Source organism: Culex pipiens, chromosome 2 (assembly GCF_016801865.2).
Source record: "Culex pipiens pallens isolate TS chromosome 2, TS_CPP_V2, whole genome shotgun sequence".
In the NCBI taxonomy this organism is placed as follows: domain Eukaryota; kingdom Metazoa; phylum Arthropoda; class Insecta; order Diptera; family Culicidae; genus Culex; species Culex pipiens.
In genome coordinates this window covers 211,425,351-211,444,398 of record NC_068938.1, presented here as the reverse complement: position 1 = coordinate 211,444,398, position 19,048 = coordinate 211,425,351, and the positions used below count along the sequence as shown (strand labels likewise).

General features: G+C 42.0%; 3 protein-coding genes across 3 annotated transcripts; 2 read left to right on the top strand and 1 right to left on the bottom strand.

The window, feature by feature from the left end:
* The first annotated feature begins 1,671 nt into the window (after nucleotides 1–1,671).
* On the top strand, nucleotides 1,672–4,922 carry LOC120412326 (uncharacterized protein K02A2.6-like). The gene is made up of 2 exons (XM_039572727.2): nucleotides 1,672–3,530; nucleotides 3,597–4,922. The coding sequence occupies exons 1-2, from the start codon at nucleotides 1,896–1,898 to the stop codon at nucleotides 4,845–4,847; spliced, it is 2,886 nt and encodes a 961-aa protein (XP_039428661.1). The 5' UTR covers nucleotides 1,672–1,895; the 3' UTR covers nucleotides 4,848–4,922.
* Nucleotides 4,923–5,103: 181 nt separating this feature from the next.
* On the top strand, nucleotides 5,104–11,571 carry LOC120412336 (uncharacterized). Its single transcript, XM_039572738.2, has 4 exons — nucleotides 5,104–5,133; nucleotides 7,422–7,561; nucleotides 7,765–7,897; nucleotides 11,027–11,571. The coding sequence occupies exons 1-4, from the start codon at nucleotides 5,104–5,106 to the stop codon at nucleotides 11,459–11,461; spliced, it is 738 nt and encodes a 245-aa protein (XP_039428672.1). The 3' UTR covers nucleotides 11,462–11,571.
* A 5,596-nt stretch (nucleotides 11,572–17,167) lies between these two features.
* On the bottom strand, nucleotides 17,168–18,809 carry LOC120412342 (40S ribosomal protein S7). Its single transcript, XM_039572742.2, has 4 exons — nucleotides 18,661–18,809; nucleotides 18,119–18,286; nucleotides 17,718–18,050; nucleotides 17,168–17,461 (listed from the first exon to the last, which is right to left on the bottom strand). Exons 2-4 carry the CDS (start codon nucleotides 18,284–18,286, stop codon nucleotides 17,384–17,386), a joined length of 579 nt encoding a protein of 192 aa, XP_039428676.1. The 5' UTR covers nucleotides 18,661–18,809; the 3' UTR covers nucleotides 17,168–17,383.
* Nucleotides 18,810–19,048: the final 239 nt, after the last annotated feature.

The following is a 19,048-nucleotide window of genomic DNA, read 5'->3' as shown; positions in this document are numbered from 1 at the left end:
TGTTTTGAGCCTACTGCTTTTGTTACGTTTAACACAATTTGGCAGTAAAATAGGAAGACTGTTGGTTCGGTCTTGGCAACTTCAACGACACGGCTGAAATGACGACGGTTTGTTTTTCTATTATCAACAGATTCGTAGAGATGTACGCACCTGGAAGGTACGTTCGCGCACCGTCAGTATCACCTGACCGCGAGGATGACCACGACGTTGGAAAGTTCGTGCGGGCGCCGAACCAGGCCCCCTTCGATCGCAGTCGTCGTCCCGACCACGGTTCGGGTGAACCCCGGGAGGTCGATCCATATGCTCACTACGACACTCCGTGGGAGACAGCCCAACAGGTTCAAGCAGAGTTGAATGCCAGGGTGCGTCAGCTGGAAGATATTATCAAGGAGCTGAGTCAAACTCGCAGTAGCACGCTTGGCGGTAGTCCGGCGGCGGATGCGGTCAACCAGGATGACCCACCGGTTCCGGCAGAGGGGAATCTTACAGTCGCCGTGTACGGTGCTCCGGTCACCCCAGTTGGGAAAACTCATGGCTCGATTTCTCAGCGAGAAGAACCTCGGAACGATGGATCATCGGGTGACGGCTTCCGGGGCAGCACCGCTGGTACCCTTCCTGCAACGCCGTCGGAGGCCGCACTTCGTTGGGATAATATCAGAGCGTTTCCTAAAGACGTTCCCGCTACAAAGATGTGGGAGGCCTGGACCCTGTTTATTGAGGATTTTGAGATGGCTGCAACGCTCTCTAGTGTAAAAAGCTCAAGACGACGTGCCGAGCTACTTCTCGTGTCTATGGGATCCCAGTTGAAGAGCATCACCCGTGCAGCACAGCTGCTCCCGGACCTGGACAGTGACAGATGTTACGAAGAGTTCGTGGACAACGTTGGGAGATACCTCAAATCACTTACGGACCCAGCAGCTGAACATGAGGAGTTCACCAACATGGTGCAACAGGAGGGGGAGGCAGCCATCTATTTTCACGCGCGGCTGGCGGAAAAGGTACGATTGTGCGATTACCCAGGTGGCCGAGAAAGCGAGGACCGTTTCGTGCGAGCTCAGCTAATGAGAGGACTCCGGAACCAAGAGCTGAAAAAGGCAGCACGCACATATGGCCTGGACACGAACAACATCGTGACTTCAGCGACTCGCGCCGAAGCCTTCCGTGATGAACGTCCACCGGCAACACCCGACCCGAACGTTTTCGCGATCGACAAGCCTCAAGAACATCGAGGTCCATCCAAGCGGAAGTACGAAGACCAACGTAGGCCGATGAAGCGTTTCAAGCAGGAAGACTCAACGTTTAACCAGGGACGGTCGCAGTTCAACCAAGGTGGAGCCCGTTTCAACCAGGGAAGATCCATGAACAATCAGTCAAGGGCGCCAATCAGACGCCGTAGCAGATGTAGCAGATGCTGGAAACAGATTCACAATGAGCGAGAAGACTGCCCAGCGGCCGGAAGGACATGTTTCGCTTGCGGCACGGTTGGGCATTTTGCGATTGCCTGCCACCAACGTGAGGCGTACTCGGTTGAGGACGCAGGGCGCACCACGGGAGAGCGAGCTGCAAAGAAGAAGGATCAGGTAAACTTCGTTTAAATTAAGATTGATTTGAATACAATGTCACTTCAGTGCAAGACAAACGATTTGTTTTTTTCTTGATTGAATTCTCCTCTTCAGCAAGTCAACGCGCTTTCACTCCAGGACGTACTTGTTGACTGCCGCATTGGCTCGTCCCACCCCATAAAATTCCTCATCGATTCCGGTTCTGACGCTAATGTCGTGGGCGGTGCAGACTGGTCGGTTCTGGAGAAGCAGTTTGAGCGAGGGGAGATTGAACTGACCCCGGCAAAATGCACAAACGACAGGAACTTGCAAGCTTATGCGTCCAACAAGCCCATGAGAGTAGACCGAAGTTTCAAGGCAACAATCGAAGTTTGCGGACCCAACAAAGCTGCGATCGAGGCCGAGTTCCTGGTGGTTGAAGAAGGGAGGCGTTCACTGCTTGGTAGAGAAACGGCCAGCGACCTGAATCTGCTGAAGGTGGGATGTGCAATAAACAGCTGCGAGAATCCGGATCAGTTCCCAAAAATGCCAGGAGTGAAGATAAGCTTTAGTGTTGACAGATCTGTACCGCCTGTGCGCAACGCCTACTACAACATCCCAGCTGCGTATCGCGACAAAGCACGACAGAGACTTGCAGAGATGGAGCGACAAGGAATAATAGAAAAGGTGACTTCAGCCCCACAGTGGATAAGCGGTATGTCGGCGGTCCCGAAAGGACAAGACGATTTCCGTCTGGTCGTCAACATGCGAGCACCAAACAAAGCGGTCCTCCGGGAGTATTTCCGCTTACCGCTGATGGACGAGATGAGAGTAAAGCTGCATGGTGCTGAATACTTCACAAAACTTGACCTACAAAGCGCCTACTATCATCTTGAACTGTGCGAGGACTCACGTGATCTGACGACGTTCCTATCGGAGAGTGGCATGTTTCGTTTCTGCAGACTAATGTTCGGTGTGAATGCTGCGCCAGAAATTTTCCAACGCGAGATGGTACGAATCTTCAAGGACGTCAAGAATATCATCATTTACATTGATGATCTTTTGATTTTCGCTAAAACGATTGACGAGTTGCGGAAAACTACCGCAGAGGTCTTGAAGATACTACGAGCGAACAATCTTACGCTCAACACTGCCAAGTGCAAGTTTGACCAGACGCAAGTCACGTTTCTGGGTCATGAGTTGAGCGCGAAAGGGTTCAACATCGAGCAATCCAAGATCAGCAGCATTCAGAAATTCAGACAGCCATCGACAGCATCTGAACTGCGGAGTTTCCTGGGGCTCGCCTCTTTCGTAAGCCCGTATATAAAGAACTTCGCCGGGATGTCCGGCCCCCTGTGGGCGGTGGTCAACGACAACAAGTGGCATTGGGGCGAAGAACAGCAGACCGCATTCGAGGCGGTGAAGGAGAACATAATTCAATCGACGCTTTCGCTGGGATACTTCTCTGACTGCGACAAAACCATCCTGTACACGGACGCTTCACCATACGCTCTTGGTGCTGTACTAGTCCAAGAAAACGATAATTCGACACCCCGGATTATCAGTTTTGCGTCTAAGGCCCTTTCTCCAACTGAAAGGAAGTACGCACAGAATCAGCGAGAGGCGTTGGGAGCAATATGGGCGGTGGAGCATTTCTCTTATTTCTTGCTGGGAAGACATTTCGTTCTACGGACAGATGCACAAGGAATGTCTTTCATACTCGACCGGCCACGTGAGGAATCGAAGAGAGCGCTGACAAGGGCCGATGGCTGGGCGCTACGGCTCAGTCCGTACCGATACCAAGTTCAATTCGTTAAGGGACGTGACAATATTGCGGACCCCTCGTCAAGGCTGTACCAGGGAGAGGACGACGAATTTGATGAGAGGGCGAACTCTTGGGAGGTGTGCCAACTCGAGCTGAACAGAGTGGAATTCCTGACTGAGGACGAGATCAAGGAGTGTACTGCAAAAGATGACACCCTGCAAAAGGTACTTTTCCACGGAGGCCAAATTCAATTTAGTAAGGTATCATTCAAAACTGTGATTCTTTTTCAGGTGATTGACTCGCTGACCTCAGGGAAGTGGTCGAACGAGTTGTTAAGATTTAAAGCCATCGCGAGCGATCTTCACTACAGTGATGGAATGTTGAGCAAAAATGGTTGTGCGGTGCTTCCAGCGAACCTTCGTGAATCAGCCCTGGAAGTGGCGCACGCAGGACATCCCCTTGAAGCAAAATTCAAGAGCATCCTGCGCAAACGCGTGTGGTGGCCTGGGATGGCTGGAGATGCGGAGAAGTGGGTCAAGTCGTGCTCGACTTGCGCGGTTAACGGACGACCTGAGAAGCCAACGCCCATGCAGCGCTCATTCGCTCCAAAGGCCGTTTGGGATACCGTGGCTGTTGACTTCAACGGGCCATACGCAAGGCTTGGTGGGATATTGATCTTGGTCATCATTGATCTTAGATCCCGCTATGCGATGGCTTACCCTGTTAAGTCGACTGGATTCGAACACACACGGACAGTACTAGACGCGATCTTCGGTAGAGAAGGTTTCCCACGGGCCATGAAATCCGACAATGGCCCACCATTTAATGGAGAGGATTATGCGAACTACTGCTCTGAACGAGGTATCCAGACCGTATTCTCTACGCCGTTTTTCCCACAACAGAATGGCCTTGTAGAATGCTTCATGAAGAACGTGAACAAAGCCATGTCGACTGCACTTTCTACGGGTAGCGATTACCGGAAGGAGCTTCAAGCAACGGTACAAGCATACAACGCCGCGGACCACACAGTCACCAAAGTACCACCCGAAGAGGTCTTCAGTGGTCGCAAAATCAAGCGCGGTCTGCCGTTACTTCTCCGCGGTAGGACGGAACATGATGATTTGGTGTTCGACGCCAGGGATCACGAGGCGAAGATAAAATCCAAGACACGGGAAGACACACGCCGTGGAGCTAAACGGAGTACAGTCAAACCAGGGGATGCGGTCTTGATCGAGCGCCAGTCTAAGGCGAAGGGAGAAACTCGGTTTGATCCTAAACGCTACACGGTAATGGAGGAGCGTAACGGCAGTCTGGTTGTCTGTGATCCGGATGGCCGCCAGCTCAGACGCCATGTTACACAAACCAAAAAGGTTCAGCAGTGGCGAGAACCCCGACCGATCATCCAAGAGGCCCAACGTTCCGACGAGCTGGGGTGTCATGATCAGGAAGTAAAGGAGATTGATCAACAGCGGCCGAGAAGAACAGTGAAGATCCCCTCACACCTCTCGGATTATATCCGTGCGGTTGAGGAAGAGTTTTGATGGCCAAGACGGAAAGCACCAGGCTGTTGAGTGAAGGAAAATAAATTATGACTAGAACTTTTTTTTTGTGTTTTTTTTTTCTTGAGAAAGGAAGGGAGATGTGTGGGTTGATGCGTATCTTCGTCCGCCAGACTATATGTTGAGTCGACATAGCATTGGCCAGACTACAACGCTATCTCTATGTCGACCAACGGTCTCCCGACGACGACGATCGGATGCCGAAGGGCATTCGTATTCAGACAGACTCACAGGTAAGATGTGCAACAGCGTCGGTGCTCCGTGGTGGGTGATTTCCCAAGTGGATTTCCGGCCACACACCTATTTTGAGGGGAAAATCATCCGAGCAACGCGACCGAGTGTCGGTCGCGAAAAAGGAGGGGAAGTAGCGTGCCGAAAGGCTATATAAGAACGCGCGCCAGAGCCCATTCTATCATTCTCGTCTCAGACGTCGGACCGGCAGCAGCAGCAGCAGCAGGAAAGCTCAGCCCAGAGCAGCAGCAGCAGGAGAGAGGGACCAGAACTGGAAAAGAAGTGCGCATCGCCTTCTCGTCGTCACCGTCAGCCAGTTGCCTCACGATGGCCGGACCGTTTGGATCTTACGTGGTTGCCGTGGTTCGGAGTTGCCTCAATCCCCGTCCCTCGTCCCACCCGGGACAAGGCATTAACGAGATGAGGCTCGCGCCTGCTGCCTTCCGCTGAAGAGCCTCTCGTGGGTCAAGCCGTGGTTGTGAAACAACAACTAGCTCGTCGCATTCGCGGCGAGCGCTTCTGAAAGAATTGCGTCGTGTCCAATTCCAAACTGTTGAAAGAGTTGCCTAACTCCCCGTCTCTCGTCCCACCCGTGATGAGTCGGTGAAATGCCTTTCAGGAACTAGTGTTGGTCTTCGGGGGTGACGGATTGCATAGCTTTCTGAACCCCTCTCTCCCCCACATTATGGTACCAAATTTTCATTCGGTTCGCGAAAAAATCGTTTTTCGTTTTTCTCTCCTCCATTCGATGTTTCCATTGTTTATATAAGGCTTTCTAGCACGGGATTGAAACTCGTCTGAAAAACCTGTATCATTTTCTCATTCGAAACAGTGGCGCCACGTGGTGGTAGCTGCCCTGTTGATTACACTGTGAAATTATCCATGGCCAATCCAAGGAACCAGAAGGTGACAACAGAAATGTCCGTCCAAAAGGGGTGCTGCAAAAAAACTTATTATTTTTAACAAATTTTCGAACAAATCAGCAACGAATTACAAGTTTGACAGTTGAACTTCACTTAAATGTTGGTTTTGTTATTTGTTTTTGCAAAACCGCATATATTTAACGAAAGTGCCAAAAATATTCGTAATCACCTTTTGCCTCTTGTGTGTGGCCGATGTTTGCGGACGTGCACGCAGAACACAGAACAGTGAGAAATAGCGAAAATGCCTCACTTCCTTCTGCTACAAGTCGCCATATTGAAATTGCTTGAAGATTCATACCCGTGTTTCTAGTCAAAGATTTACCAATACATTCAAAGTATGGTTACATGACAGTTGAGTTGACTGGAGTGTTAAGTTCTGTTTTGTCGGGGGGTCCATCTCCCATTTACGATCTTATTCCGTTAATGTATTTCAAGTATCTAGCTAATTCTTCAAAATTAAGATATGGAAAACTCAATGTCCACATCTCAAAACTTTACGTAGTCTACGCCATTCCGGTTATGTCTGTGACATAACTACTTTGACTTTTTAAAAAATCCTCAAAAGACGGTGGTCATGAAAAAAAATCTTCAAAATAGAAAATACAATATTTAAAAACCTACAAATTTAACTTCAAAAATATAACCTCCAAATTAAATCAAAACCTCAAATTATAATAAGGCTTTCTAGGCCCAGTGCAAAAAATATAATTTAACCCAATAATGACGAACTTCTCGTCAAGTGTCCTGATGCAAACAATGATTGAGCTCGAGCTGTCACAGCCCTGCGAAGTGTGTTGGCTGAAATATCGGGCGGTCAGTCAAAAAAACCGGCTAGAAGTCGCCTGACAAAAAAAATTGCTGGAAAGACATAGGAAACCTGATGCAAACAATCGTCCAGCTGTAATGTAAACATACTTTGAATGTATTGGTAATTTTCTGACTAGAAAGCCTTATTTGTATATGTCATATCCCTCGACATTTAGGCTTAATTGTCAGTTTGACGTTTTAGCAATTGGAGCTCACGAATACAAACAAATGTAATGAAACTATAAATAAAGCTACGACCGTGTGTCGAGTCCCTTTTTCCATTTGGAACATCATACGAACAAGAAGACTTTTTATTTCCAAAACCGATCCGTCTCTGCAGTAGTTTACAAGTTTTATAACTGGCGACGGGGAAACAAGAACAGCGCGGCTGATCGGAACAATTACGTGCGTGGACGGTCGGGTGCGTGAATTGGTCGTATAATCGAGCAGGAGGAAGCGGAATATTTGCTGGTTGGAAACCTCGTGCGGCGGCGTAAGCAGCAGCCATTTTGTTTAACCTGCGGTGACGCCGGGTGTGTGTGTGCAGATCTCGCTGGTCGGTGGATTCCGTTTGACGGCAGGTGCTGTGACGTAGCCGACGGGACCGAGAGCGCAAATCTTCCGGGAAGTTCCGGGTGCTGGAAATTTCGACCGGTGGGAGAATTTCGGCTGGATTTTGCTGTGTTGCGGCAGGGCGTTTTTGACCAGGGCCGGCAATTGCTGCTCGACGTGGTGGTAAGAAAAAGTAAAAGTGCTTTTTGTAATTTTGTGAAAGGGAAGCTTTCTTCTTCTTGTTACTGGCTTGTGCTAAAGCACATTTTCTTAGCCTTTTGTTCGTTTGACCAGCAGTTGGGAAAAAGTGAAAGTGAAATCTAAGGTAGTTGCACCATTATTGGGACTGCTTTTAAGAGAGATTATTTTTCTTTTGGTGAATTTAGGTTTGGTTGTGATCTTGCGGAGCTACGGAGGACCGGTTCGGGAAATTTCGAGCCTCGTGTGGATTTTGAGGTTAGGTGTCCATTCCACTTGTGGAGTACTAGCAAAAGCTGGCAAAGGCCGGGCACGTGGTCGGTGAGTACTACAAAAACTTTTGATCCCTGAACAGTGTGTAATAGAGCTTTTTCGTTGTTTTTTATTTCTCTATTTTTTCAATTTTTTGCCATTTAAAAAAAATTATTGGTAATTTAATTTGTAAAACTTTGTAAATTAGACATGGGTTCTAATGGAATTGCTACCTCTATTGAATCGTACAGAAAGGGTATGTCATTCACGGATTGGTCCGAAAGATTGGCTTATACTTTTCATGCCAATCAGGTTGCTGTTGATCGGCAGAAGTCGCATTTCATGACGATTTGCGGTTCTTTTCTTTTTTCACAATTAAAGCTATACTACAGCAAAGATGAGCTGGATAAGGCCTCTTATGCTGATATTGTGTTAAAATTGAAACAAAAATTGGACAAAACGGAGCCGGACTTAGTTCAGCGCTTTCGTTTTAGTCAGCGAAACCAGCAACCTGATGAATCCAATGAGGATTTCGTGCAGGCGGTCAAGCTGCAGGCGGAATTCTGTGGTTTTGGTGCGTTTAAGGACGTGGCCATAATGGACAGAGTTCTGGCGGGTCTTCTTGACGGGAATTTGAAAGAGAATTTGCTGAAGGAGGAAGGTTTGAATTTAGACAAGATGGACAAGTTCATCACAACATGGAACATAGCAAAACAAAACGTTGACGCATTAAACAATCAACCTGGAGGATCTCAATTGGGACAGTACAGTTACTTTACACCAGAACAAATTCATTACGTTCAAAAGACAACAACACACAGACAAGGTTCTTCACGGTACAGAAATTACAGACAAAATGATGGGTTGCAGGAACAACATTTTCCAGAAAGGCGAAACAATTCCAGATTTCAGCCTTATAAAAACTACAATTCTGATTCTCAAGTTTACACTAACCGAAGGTTCAATAACCAAACACAACAACAAAGGTATTTTGACAAAAGCTATGATAGGAGATTTCCTCAGACTAGAACTTCGTGTGATTTTTGTGGAAAAATGGGTCATTCTAAGCAAAATTGCTTCAAACTTGATTACTTTAACAGACAATTTGTGAATTTCATGGGTGAGAGTACTGCAGATGATTATTCCTGCAATGAAGGTGGTGAAATTGAGTACGCAAATGCGGAAATGTTCAACCAAATAGAAAACTTTCAAGATAATAACGACCAATGCATGAAAATTTTTACTGTTTTGAACACAACTTATGTCAAATTGGATGAAACACAAATAGAGGACCAAATGGTTGATTTGGAAGTTGATGATAGTTGCTTGTTGAATGACAGCACATTTTCTATACCAATTGATGATGATAGTTATGTTGACATTGATTTGAAAAGTTTGTTTACCCCGAATTGGGAGGATGATTCGATTTTGGATTTGAACGATTTGTTTGATAAGACTTGTTATAATATTGATGAAAATTGTGATGGTGCCCCAAATTGGGATGAAAATTTGTTTTGTGGTTTTGGATTTTTACAGGATGAGAACATGGAAGGTGGTGAATGTAAGAATGTAGGTTTTAATGAACTTTTAGCAGATGTCAGCGTGAGTTTTGAAGGTGCCCCAAATTGGGAAGAAAATGTTGTGTGTGGTTTGAATAACTTATTTTTGTATGACGATGTTTTGGATATGAAACAAGATATGATGTTGGTAAATAACGTGGGTTCGATGGAACATAATTTTGATAACAAAAGGAATATTTCAAGCAATGCAATAGCAGCAAATTTATATTATACCTCAAATTGGGAAGACAGTGACAATTTTGATTTGGAATGTTTATTTACCACTAATGATAACTCAAATCAAGCAAATCTTGATAACTGTGAGAGTTCGGACAAAAAGCTGCTGATTGGCAATGATGGTTGTGGAATTGAGTGTTGTATTGATGATGTTCAGAATTTGATTTTAACCCCAATTTGGGGAATGTTTCAAGAAAGTTCGGAAAGTGTTTGTTTTGAAAAAGTATTATTTGACGAAGTTTCTGAGATGTCAGGGCGAAAAGGTAGTAGTTTGAGTTTAAAGCTATGTAAATCTAATTTGAAAAACGAGTATGATATGCAAAACATTGAATTGATGATAATATTTTTGATTATGATTGCTGTAATTGTTTGCCAAAATGGGTTTAAAGCAAGGTTTAAAGCTATACAAAATTCGTTGTTTCTGTACAAATTGATGACTGAAATTTTGACGAGCATTGCAAATTTGCAATTTATTTTGATTTTGAGTAAAGGATGTGCTAAAAAGTTAGACAATCGCTTTGTTGACAATTTTTGTGGTCGGCATGATAAAAAATTTGTGGACGATTGCTGGTTGTTAAATGACAAAGTTGGCAAACCGCTATTTTTTCAAAGCGGGAAATTGAAATGTTTACAAGTCATCTATGCCAAATCATTAAATCTGTTTTTGAAAAGTCATATTTGGTACACTATTGAGAAACAACAAATGTTGAACAGGAATCTTATTAAAAGCATCAAACCAAAACTGTTGGTTTGTTCGCTTGAAAGTAATTGTGTGCTGGACAGTTTGGCAATAGTCATTGTGTCATTTACATTTTTGAGATTAATTTTCTCAATTTGTTTGCTAAGAAATCTTAATCGCGGGCTAAAGAAAATGACGAATGGAGAATTCCATAATTTTAGTTTGTTGGTCATTTGTTCAATTCAGTTCATTTATTTTATTCAAGACGATGATTGTCTATCATGGAAATTTAGTTTAATTTCAAATAGTTGTGTGTGCAACGGTACATTGAATGAAAAGCAAACTATAAACAAGTTAAACTATAGCATACCTAAAACCGAAACTTTTCAAGAGAAGTGTTTGACAGATGATCAGATAGTAGATGTGGAAACTCAATGGTTTCAATGGAAACTTTTTGAAAGGGTGGTGAATGAGGTAGTCTCTTTAACTTGGGACATACCTAGCATATATTTTCATAAAATAGATCAAAATATCTTGACTCTATGCAGTGTTTGCATTAATTCCCAATCGAAAATCCACAATAGTGATGAATTACTTGTTGTATCAAGGTCTATTGGCTTTGTTCACAGGCTGATATGCTGGATTTCTGTCCTGAGTTTTAGATTTGCTATTACAGTTTTCATTATAAATGTCATAAAACAATTTTATTTGTATTTTAAACAGATACTCGTTCAACACGGTTCCCAGTGGAGAGAGGACAAGAAAACGCGATGGCGCCTAGTAGCACGAATCGTCGTGTTGTGGATTCGAAGAAGATCGGTGTCGACTGGAAGCGCGGTGTGGCTAGCGCATTGCGATCAGCTTAAACCACATTACCAGCAACAAGGCGAGCGGCCGAACCTGATGACGCCGTTCGAAAAGTCTACGCCGGGCGCGGCAATGGTCGATGTGGACGTAGAAATGCTGAATTTGGACGAGAACATGTTGGGAACCGGATACGGTGGGAGCGGTTTATTCCGGGGTTTCCCGGAGCCTGTCTCGACCGGATCAAAGAGAAGAAAACGTGACGCTGGAACGGCGGAATTGCCTGACAGCTATCCTAGAAGATCGAAGCGGCTTCGTAAGCCGGCGAAGAATTCAGAATTTGTTTATTCTTAATTAATAGTGAACATTCAAAATTTTTTGTTCTTTCTAATTATTTCATTAACTTTTGATCTTGTTGGTACATCTTGATTTGAAAAATCTAATGAACTGTACATTTCGCTGAATTAGTTTTTTTTTGTCATTATTATATTCTTCTATTAAAAGAGGGAGGAATTGTCATATCCCTCGACATTTAGGCTTAATTGTCAGTTTGACGTTTTAGCAATTGGAGCTCACGAATACAAACAAATGTAATGAAACTATAAATAAAGCTACGACCGTGTGTCGAGTCCCTTTTTCCATTTGGAACATCATACGAACAAGAAGACTTTTTATTTCCAAAACCGATCCGTCTCTGCAGTAGTTTACAAGTTTTATAGTATACAGCTTGTAATCCAAAATCCTCGCTAAAATTATACCCCGAAAGAAATTTCTGATATTTAAAATAATGTCTTCTCATAATTTCAAAATCTCTTACATAAAATAGGACTTCAAAAATTGTGTAATTCAAAAATTTAAGAACTAAGAATTTAAAAATAAAAACATTTAAGAATTTAGGAATTTAAGAATTTTAGAATTGTAGAATTTAACAATTTAAGAATTAAAGAATTAGAATTCAAGAATTTTAGAATTTATAAGTGTTAGGTTCAGGTTGGTGGTCCAAACTAGAATGATTTATTAATCGCCGACAGCCGCCTTTTATACCCAAATTTTAGCAATTCATAGCATACTCAGCAATAAGCTTAAGGATACTAAAATCATTTAAGATTTGAGATTTTTTTTTCTATATTGTTTTGAATTTGATATTTTTTAGTTTTTAAATTTTGATTTTTAATTTTTTTTTAAATCTTCAAATTTTCGATTACTCAAATCTTTGGTATTTTTTATTTCAGATTGCTAAAATTTTGAATTTCGAAATTTCAGATTTTTTAAATTACGATTTTAGAAATTTCGAGAAAAAATTAATATGTATTTTGATTGTTTTTGTTACTAAAAAAAAAACGAAACTATTGGCACTACGCCCCCCGGGGCATGGCCTTCCTCTAACGTGGGATTTCTGCTCCAGCGCCTCTGACGAGACAGGAGAAAACCGGGACCGACGTTTTACTTCACCATCCGATAGAAGCTCAGTGGATAAGGCGGGAATCGAACCCGCGTCTCATAGCATCATCGGGATCGGCAGCCGAAGCCGCTACCCCTGCGCCACGAGACCCACTGTTTTTGTTACTATAAAAGTATTAAAACATTTTTTTTTTCGAATTTCAGAAGCTTTGAATTTGGAATGTTCTATTTTCGCCAAGAATGTTTAAATTTAGAAAAAAAAATTTTTCTACCGATTAAATTCCATTCCAAAATTCGAAATTGGAGGCCAGCTTCTGTTACGTCCAATCAAGCTCATATTTGGCGTTCACCAGAACAAGCCCCAATAATAGTCTTTGTTACACATTCTAATGTCTATATCTTAGGGAAAAGTTTGTAATATTTGATTTACAAAATTAAAAATTGAATAAATACAGTATAAAATTAAAAATAAACAAGGTTAAAAATCATTACTCATCATCATTACTTCATTACATACACAGTATGTAAAAAAAGTATTTACACTCCTTGGGCACTATGTAATATTGTGATGAAACATCTAAACAATTTAATGTTGACAGAAACTTAGTACTACGTTTTGTTCAGAAACTCATGCCAGACATTTTGCTACAAAAAGCTCATGAAAAGATGATTTCTATAAAAAGTTATATAACAAATACTATTACGAAACTAAAAAAGGTGCAAAAAAAGTTTGTACACCTTTCGAAAAATTTACATAAATAATGTTATTTGTTGACAAATCACCATAAATCCAGTCTCCCAACTTCAAATAGGCATCCTTGACTGATTTATAAAATAATTTGGATTGAATATAAAGTTTACTAACAACTTAGTATAAAAGTTTATATAACTCTGGAAATTCTATATAAAACTTATCTAAACTTAATTTTGCAAACTTTTAATTCAACTAAATGTCAATATATTACCATATAATTGCTAAATAAACATTTTGGAGTGGGTATAACACCGTTTTGGGGGTATTTGTATCGATAGAATAGATTTTTCGTTGGAATTTCGTACCAACCCGGAATTACGTCGTCGGAAAATCCGCCGGCATCCGAACCGGTCCACAATTCTTAAGTCAACCTATGTGGCATCGGAAAGGGCATAAAATTTCCGATCTTTTGATACCCATACATCTAGGTTTTCTATAAAACCCACGATTTTAAATACCTAGGTAAAAACGTTGTTATGGTTTTGTTTGAGCAATCTGTCAAAAATGTATGGAATTTCGTAATTTTTGTTCTCGTGGATCAAACTTACTTTTTGCCCAGGTATTTAAAAACGTGAGTTTTATAGAAAACCTAGATGTATGGGTATCAAAAGATCGGAAATTTTATGCCCTTTTCGATGCCACATAGGTTGACTTAAGAATTATGGATCGGTTCGAATGCCGGCGGATTTTCCGACGACGTAATTCCGGGTTGGTACGAAATTCCAACGAAAAATCTATTCTATCGATACAAATACCCCCAAAACGGTGTTATAGCCACTCCAAAATGTTTATTTAGCAATTCTATGGTAATATATTGACATTTAGTTGAATTAAAAGTTTGCAAAATTAAGTTTAGATAAGTTTTATATAGAATTTCCAGAGTTATATAAACTTTTATACTAAGTAGTTAGTAAACATTATATTCAATCCAAATCATTTTTTTAATCAGTCAAGGATGCCTATTTGGAGTTGGGAGACTGAATTTATGGTGATTTGTCAACAAATAACATTATTTATGTTAATTTTTCGAAAGGTGTACAAACTTTTTTTGCACCTTTTTTATTTTCGTAATAGTATTTGTTATATAACTTTTTATAGAAATCATCTTTTCATGAGCTGTTTGTAGCAAAATGTTTGGAATGAGTTTCTGAACAAAACGTAGTACTAGGTTCCTGTCAAACTTTAAATTCTTTACATGTTTCATCACAAAATGTGCATAGTGCTCAAGGGGTGTAAATACTTTTTTTACATACTGTATAAAAAATAATTTCTACATAATCTTTATATTCATTTTTCGACGTTTCGTACTAAGAAAATATAAACATTTTCAAAATTGTCATCCGCGCGAAATCCGCGTCTGAGCAAAATTGATTTGATTTGATGATTTGATGTGATAACCAACAGGGCCACAAATCCGCGTCTGAGCAAAATTAGCCAGAAAATCCGCGCCGTCCGTAACAACCCTGCTATTTTTAAATTTTGGTCGATTTTGTTCGTTATTATAAAGTACTTTTGGCTAGAATTCATTCTTTTGATAAGAAATGTCTGTTATTTAAGTTTCTGAAAAAAGTCGAAAATTGGCAAATGGGATTTGAGTGGTCACCCTGTATTTATTGAAAAAAAAAACAATGAATAATTGATCGTCAAAGTATTGGGATGCCAACATTAGGTGCTCGATGGAAATTGATGCCGCTCTTCTACTGCCTCAATTTTGAACTAAACCACAAATTATCAACATTTGCCCAAATTTGGACAGAATGCCCTTCTCAGGGTGGCCACCAGATTTCGATTTTCAATTTCCCGGTTTTTTCCCGGTTTTCTCCCGAGACCAGAAGGAATTTTCCGGAATGTTTTTAAACCAAATTACAATGTTTTTTTTAGGCTAAAGTTGGTATCAACATACTTTTGGAACGCATACATTTGGTTCAAAGTTTGAGTTCCTCAAGAAAGCTTTCAAATATCTTCGCAATTCGCAATTTCGCAATTTTCAGTGTAAGAACGGGCCTTGACCGATCTTATGCACTAGGTTCCCGACGAACACACACTGCCCTTACACCTACATCTCACCCTTGCTCTGAGTCAGTACGAGCAGCACGCTAGAACACGCTTTGAGTGTTCGTGCCAGGCATGCACACCTTCTTTTCCGGTTACGCATTTTAACTCGGCCGGGGGTGGTACATTACGTAGGGTTTGATGTAAGTATAAGCGCCTAACCATTTATAGTGTGCCTATCAACTTTCATTAAAGCAAAAACTGTTTTATTTTTAGTTTGAATTCAAAAACTTATTGTTATTTACTGTGTATTGTTTTCTCCTGAAATCTTCCCTATTGTTGAGTCTGTTTATCTGTTGCTATTTCTTTTGTCGCGGTGTTTTGTTACAATTTTTGGTCCTAAGCATGTTATAAAAGTTTACCAAAAATACAATAGTAATATTTGTGTTAATCCTTTAACCATTCCATAAATTGAGTAAGGGCTCAAACCTCACTTGTTTGAAAAAAGGGTGAAGATTGAAAACAATAGACAGTAAAAGAGAATTTATTTTATAAAAATCAAGTATCAATAGTAAGAGAATGATGAGCGTATTTTGAAGAATAAAAATGAGAAGCTAGATGTATTAGATGTAAAATTAGACAATAGTTAATAAATAGAGATACAAAACAAGCTTAGATTATAGTAATGATAAAGAATTATTTAAATGAATAAATTCGCAATAAAATCAAAAAAGATTAGGCAAATGATAAATAGACTTGATATTACTAGTACATTTAGGCAAAGTATATTTTAAGGAGAAAAAAAAAACAAAGTTTGTTACAGCAGTATCAATTGGTAAAAAAGAGTGGAAAAGCTTTGAGAGATAAGAGAATCAAAAGTTAGTAAAATCAAAATCAAATGATGGATATTAAATAGAAGAATCAGTGAAGAATTGAGAATCAGAAAAGTAAAATAAAAATAGGAGATAGGTGGTAGCTGAGAATGAAGAGAAGAGAAACCCCGTTGTGCGATGTTTCAGGTACATCCACAGCAGTTGACTCAACATACTGCGAATCAAAACAATACCGTCTACAATCACAAATTACTTCCCTTTCCCACATTGTCGCGCCCCTTTCTTTTAGCCGTCTCGACTCTGACCCGCGGTGGTCAAAGGTTTACGATCCGTTTCCACAGGCCACCAGCTAGGTCATCATGAAAACCAAGCCAACGTGGAGGTAAGAAAATAGGACACTCGCAAGGAACCAGAGCTATACTGTTCTGATCAAGAGAATTCGGATGATTTAACAGAACTACGGATGTAGTTAGTTACGCTCCTTCCAGGATGTTCCTTACGTGGACGTCAACCGAAGAGCACGCAACAAGGTCAGTGCCATTGCATGGTCTTAGGTATCAATCCTTGGCCTGCAAAGCTTTCAAATATCTTGAGTACAAAGTAAGTAAATTGAAAACGAAGCCGTTTTTATCTGTTTCCAATCCAAACCTCTAATTTTTCTAATGATTGGGATTTTTCATCATCATGAGAAAAGAACATTTCTGGAGTTTTTTTTGAAAAGGTCCAATAAACCAAATTTCCAGTTTTTGCTTTTTGGGTGTTTTTAGAAACGCCTTGAGTCAGGGTTATTGAAAAACACCCAAAAAGCAAAAACTGAAAATTTGGTTTATTGGTCCTTTAAAAAAAAAACTCGAGATATTGAATACATTAAAGAGGGGCTTTTTTCCCGAGGTGACCACCCTGAGCCTTCTTCTAGCGCTAGATCGAACCAATTTTACGTTAAAAATTAAATGGAACCTGAAACTTTCCCAATATTTGGACTCGTCAAACAAACCTATCACAACGCAGCAAGACTCACTTTGCGGAACAACTTCCGTTTGGCCATTTCTCAATCTCGCGATCAAATCAGAAGGAACGGAATCAACATTTGTACACAGCTTTCATATTTTTTTTTCGTTTTAGCAAATGTGCCAAACTTTATTCTTTGTTGTTGTTTTTATCTTTTTTTGCTGCACAAACACAAACAAAAGAAAGGACTTTCACCAGTTCCTTACTTGAATTCACATTTGCACCCTCCCACTTCTCCATCTCGCATTCCTCACTTAATTGCTAGAACTTCAGCGCGCCGCGAATAGTTTACAGGTAGGGTTCCGGGAACTCGAACGTGACGTCGCGTCCGGTCAGCTTCTTGTACACCGACGTGAAGGTGTCGACCTGCGGAGAAAAGGATGTTTGGAATTAGTTGAGGGTTTCAAGAATTTAAGGGAATTTTAAAGAAAATTTTGAGTTGAATTTTGTAGGACCTTACTCAGTCGCCACTTCCATCGAAGTGGGAATGTGGCGACGGAAGAAGAACCACTTTGCTGTCAGCACCGTATAGACGAAACGACTCCAAGGATCGGACGAATCGCTCCGAATGTAGAGATGCTAAAAAAGGGGATCTCCCAAGAAGTGGTTCCAGAACACTCACCTTGTGTTCGATGGTGGTCTGCTGGTTCTTGTCCAGATGGACCTTGATCAGCTGCGAACCGTCCAGCTTGACGCGGATGCGCTTTCCGACGACCTCGGCCGGGAAGACCAGATCCTCGAGGATGGCGTCGTACACGGCAGTCAGGGTACGGGAACGCGGACGCTTCTGCTTGTTCGGGTCACGACGACCGCGCTGGGGCTTGGGCAGGATGCGACGCTCGCCGATGAACACGACGTGCTTGCCGGAGAACTTCTTCTCCAACTCACGGACCAGCCGGGTCTGGACCTTCTGGAAGGCCTTCTGCTTGGGCACCGGCACGTAGATGACGATGGCCTAAAACCGAAACAAAAATCTCCGTTAGTTCCCGGTCGCAATCCGAGCAAAATCCACCTTTTGTTTACCTTCTTGTTGTTGAACTCGATCTCACGAGCGCGGGTGATGTGGAGGTCACGCAGCTGCGGCTTCAGGTCCGAGTTCATCTCCAACTCCAGGATGGCCTGGCCGATCTGGCCCTCGAACGCGTCCGGCTCGGCACCGCCGGACTTGATCACCTTTGATCCGAAAACCATCTACCAGGGAAGAGAAAAAAACGTAAACAAGAAGCGTTTATTCAGCGTCAATCATCACTTTTCAAACGGGCTCTGCCACGAATCTCTTCAAAAAACGGTTCCCGGTCTCCCAATACGTCATGAAAACCAAGGATTGCTTCGATTCCAGCGTCAACACTTCCTTGCCGTCCCAAAAAACTGTAAACTGTCAACACACACTTGCACAGAGGGCACACGTCAAAAGAAACCTCAGCCGCGACGAACATTTCCCACCGGATTTCACCGGCGATTCCCGCCGTCAAGGAACCACTTTTCCGCCCAAATCAACCACCTGCCCCTCCGGGAACCGTTTCCGCACAATCCGAGCCCATTTCGCCATAAAAAACACCACTTACAGCGAATTTGTGTTGCACAGTCGGTGAAATGTGTTCACTCGCACATCAAAGATGCCCGGAAAAAGAGCGAGAAAGGAGTTTGACAGCGGCGCTACGGCGGAAATAGCACGCAGTGTTGCCAAAGTGCCCCTCTGTAGCGGGTCCGCTAAAAGTCTGTAAACGAAAACAGTGCGGAGTTTGCGTTTCACGTTGTGTGCACGGTGGGAAATTTTCGTGGTAAGTTTTAGTTGTTTATCTGAAAATCGCAATTTAAAAGCACGATTAACGTGAAGACTTCCATCATTGCCCAAGGGGTTGGAAACTCTTAGAGCTAAACTTATTATGTTAACCAGTATATCAAAATATATGTTAGTATACTAATTATTTCCTTTACATACCGCCAGTATAC